Source organism: Podarcis pityusensis, assembly GCF_964106645.2.
Source record: "Podarcis pityusensis genome assembly, chromosome: 7".
NCBI lineage: Eukaryota > Metazoa > Chordata > Lepidosauria > Squamata > Lacertidae > Podarcis > Podarcis pityusensis.
This window is the reverse complement of record NC_138031.1, coordinates 31,365,790-31,384,131: the sequence shown is the minus strand read 5'-3', so window position 1 is coordinate 31,384,131 and position 18,342 is coordinate 31,365,790. Positions and strand designations below refer to the sequence as shown.

General features: G+C 41.3%; 1 protein-coding gene and 1 long non-coding RNA gene across 7 annotated transcripts in view; one reads left to right on the top strand and one right to left on the bottom strand.

The window, feature by feature from the left end:
- The window catches only part of LOC308481398, a 12,000-nt gene extending 11,612 nt beyond the window's left edge, over nt 1-388 (top strand). The window contains exon 3 of the long non-coding RNA XR_013988635.1: nt 119-388. This is a non-coding gene — a long non-coding RNA (uncharacterized lncRNA). The remainder of the gene's footprint in view (nt 1-118) is intronic.
- The window catches only part of PEX2 (peroxisomal biogenesis factor 2), a 20,335-nt gene extending 1,993 nt beyond the window's left edge, over nt 1-18,342 (bottom strand). Inside the window, exons 1-3 of one of the 6 annotated variants that reach the window (XR_013988540.1) lie at nt 18,074-18,342; nt 6,368-8,599; nt 6,091-6,141 (exon numbers count right to left, since the gene is read on the bottom strand). Coding sequence is in view for 2 of the 6 variants with exons in the window: in XM_081013374.1 (XP_080869500.1) it covers nt 6,378-8,510 (2,133 nt within the window). In the remaining 4 variants the exon portion in view is untranslated. Of the gene's footprint in view, nt 1-6,090; nt 6,142-6,367; nt 8,600-8,800; nt 11,570-18,073 lie in introns of those variants that run through there. The other 5 variants (XM_081013374.1, XM_081013375.1, XM_081013376.1 and 2 more) reach the window with 5 other exon arrangements.

The following is an 18,342-nucleotide window of genomic DNA, read 5'->3' as shown; positions in this document are numbered from 1 at the left end:
ACTGTGACAAACTTTAGGTACTTAAATAGAGAACTTTAGCTTCCTTTAAACTAAAACCAACATTCAGACGAAAGCTGCTTCCTTGCAAGCATCAGGTGTTGCTTGTGTTTTTTTGCAGGGAGCATGCAGAGCACTGGCCAGATCTGCTGGATGCCACCATCAGCCAGCATGACCTGTGTACACGCTCCAAGATCCCCTGCAGCACTGAGAGGGACAATGGGGTCATGAAGGGAATGTCCTTTTGCAAGTGAGATGGAGGAATGCTTGCTGGAGCTGTTGGGAATCCCAGGGTTTTCTGCAACATACATTGAGGACCAAGGGATCTATGGCAGAAGAATTGCTAGGTTGTATTGTGCTAAACACTGGAATAGATTCTTTGAAATCTGGACAGAGTTCTGCACTCTACTGATTTCATGATGGTTCAAGCCTGTGTCAGTTGAGGTGGTGTATTTATTTTTCATCTGGTGATGGGCAGCTGGTGACCTTGCAATACCTTGGTCTCAGGCTTTCAGCACTGTCTAGAGCAGGCGTCCCCAAACTCGGCCCACCAGATGTTTTGGGGCTACAATTACCATCATCCCTGACCACTGGTCCTGTTAGCTAGGGATGATGGGAGTTGTAGCCCCAAAACACCTGGGGGGCTGAGTTTGGGGATGCCTGGACTAGAGGCTGTACATTTTAGGCAGTTGCCTCCTATTTTTCCATTCTATACAAGCACAACTTCCTGCTGTCAGTTGGCAATCAGTCTCATTAATTCCCTCATGGTCTTAAATGGAACTGAACCAGTCAATTGCTTTTATGAAATGTGAAGATGCCTCAGAGATTCAAGACTTCTCCCAGAAATGGTGCTAGGTCCACACGTGGCAGATCAGTGTGCTTAACTTATATAAATGTTTGAACTGGTATGATTAAATTTTCTGCTCCAATTATTCACAGAGCACCATCGCTATGCACAGCACGTTAAGTACAAGAGAGGAAGTCCCTGCCTTGAGGAGGTTACAATCTAAAATCTGACAATGGGGAAACAATGAATCTATTCATGAGGAATTCCCTGGGTTCACTTCAATCTCAGATCAGCAGGCATAGCCAACACAATTTTATCTGCTTGTTTTGATTTTGGACTAGATTGCTATAAATTACTTGGAGAAGGATACAAGGGCAGGAAAAGAAGGTGGAGCTCAAGCAGGGCGAGTTATCCTTAGGCAACCCTTGTCCACTGAACATCCCATAGAGTCCATCTCACTGTAAATGATCTAAACAGTGTTATGTGTGTAATACAGCACACACAATTGAAGCCAACCTTTTTTCTGTGAGAGCATCCAAAGACAAAATCTAATACCCAACATACCAATGTTGTGTGAAGCATGATGGACTCCAAAATACAAGAGTGTTTCTGCAGAAACTTACACAAGTATGGTCCCGCAACTCACAACATCATGTAACATCAAGACAACTTCATTCCAGTTGCTGTGTGGATCACAAACACAGACTTTTATTTTCAGTCTTGTGATCATAAACAAACATTCTTTCATTTATTCTTTCATACATTCCCCGAGCTCTATAAAGATAGATGTATTGGAATGAAAGCATATATACAAGCGTTGCTGGAAACACAAGGGACCTTTAGCACAACAATAGAGAAGTGCAAGAAACTTGCAGATGAAGTTGATGTAAAACTTCAAACACCTAGAGAAGCAACACAACAGCAAAACTGTGCCGATCAACCCAACCAATCCACAGAAGAGTTCTACAGTTGGTCCATCTATATTCCGTACCTGGATTCGCTTATTACCTGAGATACTGGGACACTTTTCTGTCACTAGGTTGCACTGCATAACCCATCATGATGAGCTTCACCAATAACCATGAACTAACCTACTTAGAGTTTGCTAAAATGACTATGATCGCAGGTGTACAGCATTTGGGGGGGGGGAATACTTTAAAACTCATGTCAGTTTCCTTCAGGATCTTTACAAACTGAAACTGTTGGGGATGAATCATTGTGTGAAATATGCAACACAAGTCTTTAAACTACTGAACCATACTAAACAATTCCTTGCTATTTTAATGGCCATCCATACAGCACTTTCCCTTCCAGTTATAACATGCAGTTATGACTGATCCTTTAGCAATCTGTGCAGGGTGAAGAAATGGCGATGTACCACAATGAGTGAAGATCGATCGTCTGGCTTGTGTTTGTGGAGTGACCATGGAGAAAAGTTGAAGACCTATCCCAAGGAGAAATTTATAAAAGAAATGATTGATTGTTTTGGCCAAGACTCTCAGAGGCTCCAGTTTTTGTTTGAACGATGATCCACTTTGTATTATATTTTCCTTTATGTTATAGACAGGCAAGCATTAACAAAAAAATAAAATAAAAATTCTGACTAGTTTCAGACCTTATGTCTGTTGTTCACTACACCCAAGGCAGATTCTGTGTAAAAGGTGTGAAATTCAGCCTTAGGGGTTTTTAATTTGGTTTAGAATCCTACAGTATTGTTGTTCAAAGGAAAATTTGAAGCTGTGTGTCTTTCTCCTGCCTTAACTCTGTTATTGTTAAATGGACAAATAAAGCAATTTGTTAGCAGTTAGTTTTGAAATGTGTAATCCCAAACAATACAGTACACCACCACGGTTTCTTGTTGCTTCTCTTCAGCACCATATAATGATGTGTGGGGTTCAGTCATATGAAGATTGATAATATTCCATTCAACAATTTGTAGTTACAAATCATAGACCTTGCGCCTCCATGTTTATTTCTGCCGACGCCCATGACACAATGGCCGCCAATATGTGTGATAAGGCTGCAGATTATTAAAAACGGTATACAGATGTGAAAGTTGTAACGTATCTACATCCCTAATTCAAACAACACATTGCATATTTCTAACACTAACATGCCTTATGGTTACACAATTGCTTTTGCTATAAATATGCTATAGTTTTCTAGGTGTGGCTAATTTTCCATAATACAATGGAGATTCTGTGCAACCTCTCAAAGTAAAGATTATGTAATAAAATAGGTTTTAAAGAGGGAGGGGAAATATAGTAAAACGGGAATGTGACCAGAGGGAAAAAAGCAACCCATAACTCAATTCTAAGATTTCCTAGAGGAGGCATGACGGAAACATTTTGTCTATGCAGACATACCTCCCTGGTTCTGTTTATCAAAATTATTTATATAATCTTTAAGTGAGTTGCTACTGTGAAGTATACAGAGACTATATACAATAAGCCCACAACTTGTGTGCATTCATCTTCACGCGCATGGCAATTTTCTTAAAAGAAGGGTGCAGAAAAGGGGTGGAGTTCTAGGAAAAACAATTGTGGCAATCCTACCTGCCATTGAACCCAATGAGTTGTGACTACAGTAGAATCTCTACTTAAAACTGCCTCCACTTGCAGATGTTCCAAGTTGCGAACACAGCAAACCCGGAAGTAACAGGCGGGTTTGTGCCTGTGCAGAAGTGGCAATCGCCGTTCGTGCCTGCGCAAAAGCAGGCAATCGCTACCCACGCCTGCGCACAAGGTGCCTCCGCCAGCGACCCATTTCACCATAAGAATGGTCCTCTAGAACGGATTTTGGTTGTGAGTAGAGGTTCCAATCTATACACAATGTTGGCTTTAGGTGCGATCCCTAGAATGTAACCCCCACCTATGTTGCAGGCCTACTGTACTGAATTCTGTTCAAAATGCTTCTAGAAAGGGGGTTGTCTGTGTTCCAGGCATCCTCCCAGACAAGATCAGTCACGATAGACAAATTTCTCTTAAAATCAGTTGGTCAACCATCACTAGACCTTATAACAAGCTGAAGAGTTTTAGTGGCCTTAAAAAAACCCCACAACACTTATGTACCGGTAATTGTATTTTTTTTTAACTGTCTTGGAAGCTTTTTGGATGAAAAGTGGCATAAACATGCTTTAAATAAGATAAACAAATTGGCTGGCACTCCAAAGAACGGAGCGTAAGACTTGGAACCTCCCCCCAAATCTGCCCTGTAATACATTCCTTGGCAGGAATGTACATTCCTGGATGAAGCAAGTTTAGAAACTCATTGTCCTACAACATCTCAGGGCTTAAAGAGGAGATAGCGAAATGTTAGATACAGTATATCTCCTCCACTGCCATGGGCTTGAGGCTAAGATAATAGAGAGGCTTGCTTAAGGTCAGCTAGTCCCAGAGAGTTTGTGGCAGAGATGAGATCTGAATCAGCAACTTCCTGACCCACAACTCACACTCTTACAAACAGCACCACACCAATTTTAATTATATTTTGCCCTATGAAGCTGAGAGATATACTATGAAAGTACAAAGCCTCTAGAAACTCCTTTCCACTGTCTTAGTCAAATCACTGATAACTATAAGGCTCCAAATGGAAACCTTTAAAAATATTATCAGTAACAATGCTCTGTGAAGAGTGTGATCAAGCAAAGAAAAAAAGAATTCTTGAGGGGGGAGAAATATTGCCAAATATCAGTGTATATACTTTAAAATAATATTTTAAAGATGACGTGGTCCAGGTTTTAAATGTATTTGAGATGTTTCTGACCAGCTTTTCCTTGTAATGTCACAAGGCTTTCCTTTCCAAAAGTAAACCGCATGTCATGTTTCTATATCTGTCCAACAGCTCTTTTAAATAACGTAATACATTGCTCATTTTTATTTAACTAAATTCAGGAATCCCTCTTGCAAAACATGCACTGTAAGAAAACAATTTGCTGTATATCACCAATAAAATAGGTATTTCTCCTGATATACTTTAGCATTGCTTACTGAGTATTGTACAAATTATGAATGAATATATTTTATTTAGAAATGCATTATTGACAGAAATCTATCAATAGTAAAGTGGGTATTGTCAAGGGCCTGTCAATATTAATGTAATTATGATTAAGGGGATAACATGGATTTTAGCTTTAATACCAAATAACATCTCCTACATTGCTGCTATCAATATAAGCATTATTATTGACCTGTTCTGAGGCTCAGAACTAGATGTATTACCATTAGGCATATTTGTCAATGCATTCTGCCTACAAAAATTCTACATTTAAATTTACAGGCCTGTAAACTTTGGCAGCAGAAATGTATGAGTTCAAGTAATCTCTAGGGTGTCATTCCCCCCTTCGCCCACTATTCTACTGTAATAAACTAATTTATGCCAATCCAATGTCACTGCCATCTCACTCCCACTCTATCTCATTTTTTAAGCATAATTAGCAGAAAACAAACAGCATTTTCATAATGGAAGGTCACACACATTCTGTTGCTTAATGTATGCTGGCCTTGCATATCTTCAGGATCCAAAGCTTAGGCAGAAAAGGAAAATAATGGGCTAAAACTCCTATTGTAAGAAGTTTGACTACTGAAATCCCTTAATTGTGTTGGCTGTGAATGCAGCAGCTTATTAGTGAACCTCTCAGTAAGTAATATTCCAATTGATTCAAACGTCTTATTATCCAAGTGCCTTAGTTCCCAAGGTCATTTACATCAGTGAGGCATGCTGATAATCTGTTAGGCACTCATCACAGTGTAAAATGCATCTCCAGTTGCCAATCAATACCACATCTCTTGTGGGTTACACTGTCTTGCTGAAACATTTTGTGGGGTCTGGGCACAGTGCTTGGAGGGGTAAGGGAAAGGGCTGTAGTGATAGAGCATATGCTTTGCATGCAGAAGGTCACAGCTTCAATTCCCCAACATCTCCAGGTAGCGCTGGGAATGTTCCCTGCCAAAAACCCTGGAAGGTTGCCAGTCAGTGTAGGCAATGGTAAGTTAGATGGACCACTGATATGACAATATAAGCTAGCTTCCTTTCTTCCTAAGGAGCACAGTTACACAGGGATAGAGAACCTCTGGCCCTCCAAATGCTGGAAGACTTCAGCCAAGCTGGCTACGACTCAGAAATCGGAGTCCACCAACTCAGGAGGTCCACAGGTTTCACATCCCTGGTTTCCATCGTGACCTATTCCTGTGTCAACTCTACTGGCATTAGTTGAAGACTTCATTTTGAAAGCTTTTTAAAAAAACAGGTTATCATAAATTTAGTATATGGAGCGTAACTCTAAAACATTTCCAAGCAGGACCCACCTCTGTAATGAACATTGCTACTGTTTCTGATGACAGAAAGGCAAACAGGACCTAAATAAAAAGAGGGAGAGGAAATCTGAAGTGTCAATTTTCCAGCAGAAGTGCATTTTGTGGAATAAGTTGTAAAATGTATGAATTGTTACAGGTGATGAAATTGAACTAAATCATGTCACCAAACTAGAACAAAAGCAGGCCCAGAAAATCACTTGCACTGATGGTTTTCATCAGTGCTTTTTTTCTTTTCTTTTTTGGAGAAAAAAACGATGCCGGTACTCACCATGAAGTTGCTAGAGTAAGTGCCACACTTTTGATACATCCTCCGATGTACCCTCATCTTCTCTAGATCGCTTCCTGCTTTTTGTATCGACTGCATGATGATGTCCTTGTAGCAGCCATGATTCAACATATTTTGTAGGATTGAATTGAGTAAGAGGTGGTCCTACCATCCTGATGAACATCAGAGAAGAAACTGTCTGAATAACCAGAGATGATCTTGATGAAGTTACTGTAAGATTCATCTGAGATAATCCTCTTTCACATTCAGTCGAAGATACTGCAATTGTGCTTAAAGCGTGCATTAGAGGAAGTAATTTGTCCGGGACTTCATTTTCTTCAAGATATTCATGGAAGCCAAGAATTGTTTCCTTTTCATTTAAGCAAAACTTTTGTGCTAGTTTTCTAATTTCAGTTTCACCAAAGGTTAACTGCTTTCCAGGATTTTCTGGCCAATATTTGGAATCTAAGACCTTGGCACATTCAGGCAAATCAGCATCATCTCCTTCAAGTATACACTTTCTAACAGTTTCTTTCAGACTTTCATAGAAAGCAGGTGAACTTATTGTAGGGGTAAGTTTTTCATTTTTGTGGAGCTCACTCCCTTTGAACTTCATAGTCTTCTGACTTTGAAGAGCAATATTATAGTATGGACCAGGATTTTCAATTCGTTCTTCAAAAAGTTGAACTGTGTTCTTTATCTTCCTGTCTGCTGTAAACAAATCAATATTTCGCTCTTGTAAATCCAAGCTTAGTTCACTGAGAACTTGGAGAGCATCACACATAAGACCCAAATCAAGAACAAATTCACATGATGTTATTGTCCGTAAAAGACCCTCATAAAGACAGCGATCTGTTTTGCTTCTTCTCCTGTCTTCTTTTGCCTCCTGAAAGTGATAAACCAGTGCTTCATAATCTTGCCAAACTGCGAAAACTGTGCAAAAGCTAGAAGCAACCCAGCGAGTGCTTAAAATTCTTCCAATTTTCAGAAGCTGAAGTTCTAGAGTTGCTGCACATTCCTCCAATTCCCTAGCATTCTCGGGTGAAGCGTGGTAAGTCACATAGAGTTTGTCCATAAAATTCTTAAAGTGATTAACTCCAACCACTTTGTTGACTGTATCACTGACAGACAATTCCAGACGATGGTTAGCACAACGCCAGAAGATAACACTCGGAAATTTTTCTTTTATTAACCTTTTTACACCACCATGTGCGCCAAACAACACTGCAGCACCATCACAAGTGACAGACAATAAATACTCCTTTAAATAATCTTCTGAGATTCCTAGGGACTCAAGATGACAGATTAATGAGCTTAAAATTCCTCTTGCTGTTGTATCTTGTAACTCAATCAAATCTAGGAAAAGACTTACTGGAGTTGAATGTTTGGGAAGAACTACGCGAATACTAACAATCAAAGTTATTTTGTTATTCACTGTTGTCGATTCATCAATAATTAAGGACATTTTGTTCTTAGAGTTCACTATGTTGCTTATTAATGTTTTTCTCATTTCATCTGCAATATGGTTTAAAATATTAATGCAGGCATTTGTAGAGTGAAAGGTATATCCCATGTCTAGGCCATTAAGTTCCTGTAAATTTATTTCATCTTCAAAGTTGTTAAATGCTTGATTTTTCTTTGCAACTTTGTAAGCGGTTCGAAACACTTTTGTTGTGTTTAAGATGACTTTATCTAACTTTTCATTTTTAGACTCAGATTTTATCCTTTCTGCTGCTTTGTGAGCTCCACTTTCCTTGTGTTCGAAAATCTTTTTTCTTAAAGACATTAACTGTTGTTTTCGAGACTCTCCAAAATGACTAATTTTACAATTGGCCCACTCTACTGAAATTTTCATTCCCATCCGTTTTTCGACAGGAAGGCTTCCGACATCTCGGCACACTTTGCAGCCCAATCTTTTATTGTTGACAAAGAGCCACTCATTTCTCTGACAGAAGTCATTTTTCTGCAATAGTGTCCAACATTCGGGCCAATCTTTGCCTGAACTTCCATCCTCTTGACCACATGTATCTTCGGTGTTAGTTTTGCAATGTTTGAAAGGATCAGAAGTTGATTCAACAATTTCTGCTGCTTCTTCAGCCTTCCTTTTTTGACTCAGTGGCACAAAGTAACTACTTAAGGTACTCATTATGAAAAATGACTGCACTGATTTAACTTGGATCACATGTACAACTGCCTCATCATGCCTTCTGCAAAGTGGCTATACTGAGCATAGGTCTGAAAAAGAGAGAGAGGCTGGCGTTAGAGGAATTCCAGAGCAAAACTGGGAAAGACAATGGAGGGGGTCCCACAAGGAGGGCTTGTTTTGCCGCTGGCCATGGCACCAACTTCCCCGGCCACACTGCAGGGAATTGGACTAGATGACCACTAGGGTCCCTTAAAGCCAGATGGCCTCCCTCCCTCCCGTTCTCATATTACCTGGGACTCTTGCCGCACTGGCTCCGATGACTTTGGCGGCTCCGGCGCCCACCCTGCCTCGTGAATGCTGCCAGTGAGGCGACCAAGCCGCACATGGCCAACAGCAGAGTGCAGTGCGTTGCAGGGGAAGCACATCACACACTGTGCTGCCTGCTCTTGCGCTCCACAGGGAGCGGGACTCATGCGCTCTGGCAAGCCACGCTGCTGCTGACAGGAAGCAGCAGCTGTTATTGGGCCCAGGAACAGCTCCTGGAGGGTGGCGGCAGCCGGGCCCTGGAGTGGCACTGCCCATGCCATGTCTCCTCATGCGGCCAAGCATCTCCAAGAAAAAGAAAGTGCCGGTATTAAGGATCATTGGGTACCACCAGAAAAATAAGCACTGGTTTTCATCCAAGACCCAGTTTCTGGCTATAAGACCCTTTACCAACCTAGTGCTCCCCATATGTTGTTGGACTGTAACTCTCACAATGTGCTGGCTGCAGCTGATGAGAGTTATAGTCCTACAACATCTGGAGCCTACCAGGTTGGCCTTGACCTTGAACATGGCCTGAAGGTATACAATGCAACACCCCTGCAGAAGCAGCAGGTTAAATTCTGGTCAGTGGCTGGACAGCAGATTACCTGGGAACCCTGTGTGCTGCAAGTTCCATCACGGAAGAGAGATGTCAATGTAATAAAGATAGACTATTTATCAACATGCTAATTTCTTAGAGTAATTCCTACTGTGCGTGCTATTAAAAGACTTCTCAAAATCATTTGTATTGAGTCCATGCCAAGGAGCCTGAGGAGTATTGAGGAATACAGTTGCATGAGAATTCAGCTGCCAAGTAAGAAGACTTCTATCAAAGCTACAGTGTGCAAGACAAACTCATCGGTCTTTGTTTAAAAGGGACCACATTGGCTGTCTGTAGGCTGCCTCCACTCTACGGGTTTCCAACCCAAACCACAATAGAGAATCTCCTTAGAGATGCATACTGTACAATGTATTTTTCTATCTTCAGTCTCATCAAAGATAGGTACGTTACCTCAACAAAAGCCTCACTAGAAGCCCCGAGTATATTATCTCTTAATCACTGTAAAATTAGTTTGCCATTACTATGCCATTAGCTTAAATAACCTTAGAAAAGATTAATTTCATATTACATTTTAAATTTCTATACTCTTCAATTAAGTGCCTACTATCGTTTGAAAGAATAATAGAGACTTAGGTTCTCTAACCATTCTGCATAGCTAATAATACTTAACGTTTATATAACTTTCCATGTTTGAATCCCTGAAAATGTTAACTGATTATTTTCATGGTATTCCTGTGAGGCATTGAAGAATTATCTCTATTTTACATGTGGAAAAGAGGACTTCAGAACGTATTGCATCAAAATTTGGGGGAAAGACTAGAAGGAGAAATCACATGATTTCCATGACTATATTCATTTTCTTAAGTCACATAATCTTTTACTTAGAATTTTAGTCATTTAATTTATGGTTCTTTACTGGATATTGTAGAAAGGATAAATAACTATGGGAAATAGAAGGGAAATATCTAGGTTTGTGAATTTTCGCTTCCTTGATAAAGAGGACTGGACTGATAATACCCCTTTTAATTTTTCATGAAAATGCATTATGTTGCCTGGAGATAATCAACTTTCTGTACCATGCAAGAAGTATCTTACTATGCTAGACATCATTGATGGCTATGTCCACAATAATGCTTAGGCCGGAAATGGTAGTTTGGCAAAAATACTAGATTTGTAACACATTTCATTTCAGAAGCTATTATCGCTGCTACTACTACTGTTACTATGATTTTGCCCAATGGCAGTAACATTGATACCTGTAAGATCAACAACTCAAGTAGTAAGATCCTGAGCAGGGGTCAGCAACCTTTTTCAGCCGTGGGCCGGTCCACCGTCCCTCAGACCATGTGGTGGGCCAGACTATATTTTGAAAAAAGAAAATGAACGAATTCCTATGCCCCACAAATAACTCAGAGATGCATTTTTAAATAAAAGCACACATTCTACTCATGTAAAAACACGCTGATTCCCGGGCCATCTGTGGGCTGGATTTAGAAGGTGATTGGGCCGCATCCAGCCCCCAGGCCTTAGGTTGCCTACCCTGATCTTGAGTTTTACATAACTTTTATTCTGGCTAAATGTCCTTTCCTGCCTTACCCCACACCATCCTGTTGCCCCAAGAGGAACTGGTAGCTTTGGTATATCAACTCAAATCCTCTCTACTGGGCACAAACTTACTTAAGGCAAATAATTTTTTTGAAATAGGTAACTGTAAGACAGTTGGGTGTCTGTTCTGCCTTTTACCAACAATCTTCATCTCTTCAACCCCGTCTTCTGTTTAACATCTAGCCGGGTGCACTGTTCTGGGAAACATTAAAGACGACTCAGTCCTAATAAGGGTATTACATTACTAATAGAAAGATGCACAGATAGTTGATCTAAACCAGGGTTCGGCAAGGTTTACCAGCCATGGGCTGGATCGTTCCCACGGAGATCACCCGTGGGCCAGACTGGCATAGCGTGACGCCTGACAGCGCATCTGCGCATGTCCGTGGCGCCAGAAATTGCTTCTGCAAATGCCTAGACGCCGAAAATCCTGCCTGCGCAGAAGCGATTGTCGGCATCTGGACATGTGCAGACACGATTTCCAGTATCTGCGCATGCGCAGATGCAATTTCTGGCACCACTTGGCGAGTCCCCGCGCCGCGCTGGTTTAGCGCAGCACGTGGGGAACTCATCGAGCGGGCGGCTTGGTTCAGGGGCAGTTCATGGGCCGGTAAAATGGTCCTCGTGGGCCGCATCAGGCCCATGGGCCGCACGTTGCCAACCCCTTATCTAAACAGAAATGGAAAACTCTTTCCTGTACACACACACATATATAGTGGAACCTCAAATTTTGAACATAATCCATTCCAGAAGACTGTTCTGACTTCCGAAACGTTCAAGAACTCAATACGGAAGCCTCAATACCATAGGGAAACTCAAAACGGAAGCCGCAAGGCACGTTCAGCTTCCGAAAATCGTTTGAAAACTGGAGGTTACTTCTGGGTTTTTGGCGTTTGAAAGCCGAAACATTCTGACTTCCGTGATGATCAAAAACTGAGGTTCCACTGTATATATCATTGTAATTTATGGGTGTGTATGACACAAGTAACCATTTGACATCCTTGGTCACTGAAACCTCCTGTGTTGGTTTTTAAAAAAATCAATTTTAAGTACATTTTCCTCCCAGAGTTTTAGTCGGTGGTCTTTGTACCGTGATACACAAACACACAGACTAAACCACTGTTTTCCATGTACTTTTAAGACACAATCATCCCTCCATTTGCGGGACGGCTGCTAACAGGAAGGTGGAGTCAGTAGTGGCAGGACACAGAGCGGCAGACACAGAAGACGGTAAGAACACACAGTGGCACCTGGGCTAAAGCTAAAGAAGGTTGCACTTCTTATTCCCATAGATCTTCACAGCACTGATCTGCTGTAGTTCTCATTTCAGAACAAAGGCAAGGCTGACCTGACCATTGTTTAAAGCATCCACCACTGAAACTAGGTTTTATGCGGGCATTTGAAATACATAGTCCAGACTGAATGATTCTAAACAAAGCACTGCTTTTGGCTCAGCTGTATCAAATGGTCGTATTCGTTTTGTTTTAAGGAGGTTTAATAACGTATCTGTGAGACCAAATTTTCGTCTTGTGTTTTGGAATGAGTCTCTTAAGGGTGGTTGGAATTCACTTTTCGGATAACTGCTTTCTTCTTATTGCCAAATGTAATTAGTGTGTTATGACAGTATAATACTGACTATGGTTGGTTGTTTTGTTTTTTAAATTCCTAAACATGCCAATGAAGTACTGTTTAATTTATTTCACATTTTTCTCAGTATTCTCATAATTTCCATCTCACTGTCTCTTGGCAGTAAGATGGAGCAGTTTTCTGCTTCCTGCTTAGTTTGTTATCAATAAGAGATTATTGGGGTGGATAAAAAAATAGTTACATTACATAATATTTATTAAATTGTGTTGAATACAAACATTCATAATTTGATTCTTTTTCAAATCTCAGGTCAGACCTGTTTTCAAACATACTACACTAAATCCTGGTGTGTTTTTTTACATAAAAGAAAAAATAGGGAAAATGTTTTGACTTCAATAGTCGAGCATTAAGAACATGATACAATAAATCATGCACTGTGTTCATACTTTCCTACAATCATAAATATTTATGACTATCAACCAAACGGCAAGGACATTTACTTTTTATCTCATAGAAAAAACACTGTTTTGCCCACTAATTGGAAGCCTGGCCTCCGAAAGTTCTAGATGCTGAGCTACAAGCTCTGCTGAGCCAACTCTACAATGGATTGTGGCCTTGTCTCCAAGTATATGATTTTGCTCAGTGTGCAAGGCAGATATAATTGTGTGGTGCAAATGGCACGTGGGTCTGCATTACCAATTATTTTATATTATGCTGCAAGGTTAGTACACAAGCTTTATTTAGTTGCAATCCAATACGCTGTAACTTGCAGTAGCTCTTGCACATAAAATATATGAATTTTTAAAACCGCATTATTTAAATTGATCCACACGGTAAACTATTTAAAACAAAATATGGGGGACAAAGTGCTTTTCTTAATTTACAACAGAAGATAAGTGATCATAACTTAGAACAGAGGGATATTTGAAAGGACTTCCACCATGTTATATACAGAAGTTCTTGAATGGATTATTATGGTATTCAATATGAAGACTTCTGAACATGCATTAACAGGATGCTGAAGTGGCTTTAGATATCTACAGCATTTCTATCTCAGGAAGTCCTGAATTATCACTGATAAATGTCTCAATAAACTTCCAAAGAAGTTCAGAACCCACTGCACCAAAAGTTAAATCTGAGTCTTCTGCTGTGAAAATCCACACAGATCTCACCAAGCTCAAGAACAAAGGATTTTTTATATATTAAAAAATAGCATTGTGTGTTATATTCTAGTTAGCATCAATGGTTAAATCGCACTGTTGTAGAAGACAGTAACCTGATGTTCCTGGTTCCTTCTATTTGTTTTTATTATTGCTTGTTAGCCGCCCTGAGCCCGGCCTTGGCTGGGGAGGGCGGGGTATAAATAAAAATTATTATTATTAGTAGTAGTAGTAGTAATCTCATGAAATTCTGAAGTCTGATTAACTCCCACATAGGAATTTGTCTGCACAAAGCTAAATGGTAAATGCAGAAGGAATGAGCATTCATTAAACACATTTGCCCCAATCTGGGGGCCTCAGTGTGCACATTGAGTTATGTGCACATTGAGACTTGTGATGGAGAATGCTATACAATCCCCCATCCCTTTCTTCACCATTTAAGTTAATGGGAGAGCTCCTGCTGACTTTGAATTCCACGTCCATATCAGCAGACCTGCAACTCCCATGAAATTTACTGCCTCTGAAAACCTAACGCACTAATATTCTGTTTCCCATATAAACAAACAATCCTATATTCCTAAGCAATCCAAATGAAAATCAGCTTGGAAAGTAACTGATCACAGCAACAAATAATATAAATTGCTTAACCACCATCTTAAAAAAAATAAAATTATGCATGCTTAGATTTGCACAAAATGAGTTAATTTCCATCAGTGACAAAATGATAAGAATGATGTGCTTCTCCCCCCACCCCACCCCACTTTTTTAATAAGGATAGCAAGGCTTAGAAGGGGGCTTATACGGTGCACTTTTTAGCTCACTCAAATCTTTATCTTAAGGAAATAATTTAAGGGAGGTACCATGGGCTTTGAAAGGAAATTAAAATGTGCCTGCTAATGTAGCATTAATTTCCTTATAGCAATTTTGCTTGGATCAAGTCTGTGCACTGTGCATGCTTTGAATATGTGATTTCAAACTGATATTTCCTTTCTCGCATATGTTACCACATTTAAGAGGTCTAAGATATTCTTTCCAAGGAATACATGACATGTGTGTGTAACATACACACATACGATATGAAAATTGACTCTTTGGGTACCATCAAGATTTTTTTTAGAGCACATCATAATTTTTTCCACTCCTGTGCCAACGGTTTTAACGCTGCCTTCAAAACCTTGAGGGGTAGTATTCACCACCTTGTTTTTCTCCGTGTTAGCTGAGCTGTGCAGCGTGCATAGTAAATTCAGATTTTGAATAAGGTCATTGAAGGAAATAAGGTCAGCAAAGGCAATCTTGCTCCTGGTGGGATTGCTGCTCGCATGTTATTAAAAAGAAAGAAAAAATGGAATCCCACCTGAAAAATTTAATTAATCGTTTCAAAATTCCTCTAACTCTCCTGAACAAGATCCTCTAGATTCACTTTGATTTTGCTTTAGGCAAATTTCAGTGACAAGTCTATTTGAGAGCTCTTCCACAGGACTAATGAATACATGCATATATACACACACTTATTCTCTTCCTCCCAACCCCGGATTCATTTGCTGGAAGGAAGTGGGCCGTGAAAGAAGTTCCTCAGATGACCACACCATTGTTCAACCTACTTGTAGAATATTTGCTAAGGCACTCCCAAACCTGAAGTGGGCCTGTAAGCAGAATTCACACACATAAGACTTTGTTATGAGGTAACTGTGATTCTGTGTCTATTTTGGTGCCACCTGTGAATAAAAGGAGTGTGAGTGTGTTTGTATGTAGGGTATTGTAATTCTCTACAATCTGGTCCCTAAAACCTAGATACTGACTTGTATAGATGTGCAATTTTCTATTCTTGGTGTAATTACGTAACTGTTAAAAGCATGTTTGTCTTAAGAGATATTATTTAGGTAACTAAACACAACATGCCAGATTTGTTCAAATTAACACACCTCTTCGCAAATGATTGAGTATGAATCACTGAATGCAGAATAATTTGGGATTTGCAATATGCCAACTCTGGAATACTAGGGGTATGCAAGGAAGACACCTCAACAAGGTTACCTAAGGTTTTTTCTCTCATTCTTTAATGTGTGAAGGAGGAAGCAAAGCATCTGAAACAATGTTCACAGGAAAGGATCAATGGCATGGATTTTTCAATGGCACTCCACTGGACTCTTGCATCTTGAACAGCTGTTCAACTTCAAATACAGGCAACAAGTGGGAAGTGCAACTAAATGTTGGGGCAGGGAATGCTCTTTCTCATGACTGGTTGGCTGCTATCCTGCATTCTTCTGGTATGCCCCATTCCATTCCTACCCTCCACCAATTACTTGGGCATACTCAGTGCTCAGAGGGCTGTTTTGCGGTCACTACAGTGTGTGTGTGTGTGTGTGTGTGTGTGTGTTTTACTTTTGCAGACTTTGGGATCCTTGCAATGCTGCTGCTACTTTCCAGGGCATGGGCAGTGCTGTTCCATCTATGTAAAGACCAACACAACAGATATTTATGTTCACTATTAGTACAGCAGCCCTGGTGCCCTCCAGATGTTGTTGGACTCCCATCATTTCCAACCAGCATGATCAGGAATGATGTGCGTTTCAGCCCAAGACATCTGGAGGTCACCAGGCTGGAGAAAGCTGATAAACTGTACAGTGGTACCTCAGGTTAAGTACTTAATTCGTTCCAAAGGTCAGTTCTTAACCTGAAACTGTTCTTAACCTGAAGCACCACTTTAGCTAATGGGGCCTCCTGCTGCTGCCGCGCCGCTGGAGCCCGATTTCTGTTCTTATGCTGAAGCAAAGATCTTAACCTGAAGCACTATTTCTGGGTTAGCAGAGTGTGTAACCTGAAGCGTGTGTAACCCGAGGTACCACTGTACAGTGGAACCTCCGGTTACAGATGCTTCAGGTTACAGACTCCACTAACCCAGAAATAGTATCTCAGGTTAAGAACTTTGCTTCAGGATGAGAACAGAAATTGTGTGGCAGCAGCGCGAGGCTCTATTGGCTAAAGTGCTACCTCAGATTAAGAACGGACCTCCAGAACGAATTAAGTTCTTAACCCAAGGTACCACTGTATATGATGGCAGGTGCTGATTTCTGTGTTTTTCATTCGTTTTCACTCGTCATTACTTTAGGGACATGAAAAATGTAGGAGCAAGGCTTTGAAACTAACTGTAAATTAGTTTCAATTAGAGGTTTGTGGTTATTCATCAGTTGTTGTTTTAAGCCACATGTAGCACGGCTAAGTCCCTCCCTCACCCACCCCCTAGGAATCCGTCATAGGAATGTCAGTATGGTACAGTGGTGTTAAGACTACAATTGGCTGGACCCAGGTTCAAAACATCACGCAGCTGCGAAGAAGCTCACTGGGTGACTTTGGATTAGACATTCTCTCATGGGAACATTAAGGAAAAACCTCTCGCTGAATCAGAACAAATCCAGCACTGCGTTCCCACACAAAGATGCCTCTGGGGAAGGCCACAAGCAGAACCCTAGGAACTAGCTTTCAAGTCAAGCCTAACTTGCATGCATGGTGCAAGGATAAAAAGTGGTGTTAGGAAGAAGGATCATCCATACAACCCTGGAAGGGCCACAGCTCAGTGGCAGAGCATCTGCACTTGCAAGCAGAAGGCCCCAAATTCAATCCCCGGCATCTCCAGGTAGAGTTGGGGGAGACCCCCTGCCTGAAATCCTGCAGAGTCACTGCCAGTCAGCATGTAGACAATACTGAGCAAGATGGGCCAATCGTCTGACTCTGTATATGACATCTTCCTATGTTCCTTGAGAAAAGGGGACAAAGAAATGTAAACAAGCAGATTCATGGCAGGCAGAAATTCAACTGGTAACTCTTTTTACAAAGCAGGCAGGGCTATATATATTTATATATAACAAAGAAACCTGGTTTAGGGATGCGTGCAGAGGGAGGTAACCCAACTTCCAAGGATTTTGCTCCCTTATTTATTTCATTAAGATTGTGAAGGGGGGGGGGGAACCAACCTCAAAGCGGTTTACAAAAATCCACAAAATTCAGTTTCAAACATACAAAAGTCAAAGCACTAAAACAGATGAAAAGTACCTCAAGTTTCTAAGCATCTGGGTTAGGCTTGCGAGAACACGAAGGCTTTCAGCAGGAGCTGGAAAAAGCGTACGGTGAGGCGGAGCCTGCTTGACGTCAATAGGCAGGGAGTTCCACAGAACAGGCCTCTTCGGGCCTCTTGTGTCCCAGAATTAAGGATGGTCCTGAGCTCGCATTAAGCCCCATTTTGGGACCCCCAGCCCACCTTGACGCCACGCAGCCCCTCTCCCCTCCCTCCCCACCGACTGCTAGCCTCCCCACCCCCCATCCACCCCCCTCCTCCGTCACGGACTGACCTCTCTTTTCCTGAGGGAGGGGCTACTCCGCGAGACCCCGCCGCCCCGTTTCCCGCGCCGACCGAGGGGAAGAGACCATGCAGTTCGGTGACCCGGATTTCACTTCGGGCGTCGAGTTCTCCTTCGGGGATTCCTAGAGCAGCCGAGCTTGCTTCCACCACGCCGCGCGCCTTTCCGCTCTCCTCATCTCTATGGTGCCCCTCCGTCCTTTGCTTTCCTCAGCGTTGTAGCTAACGGGCGACGACAAGCGCAGAGCTTCTCCCGAGCCG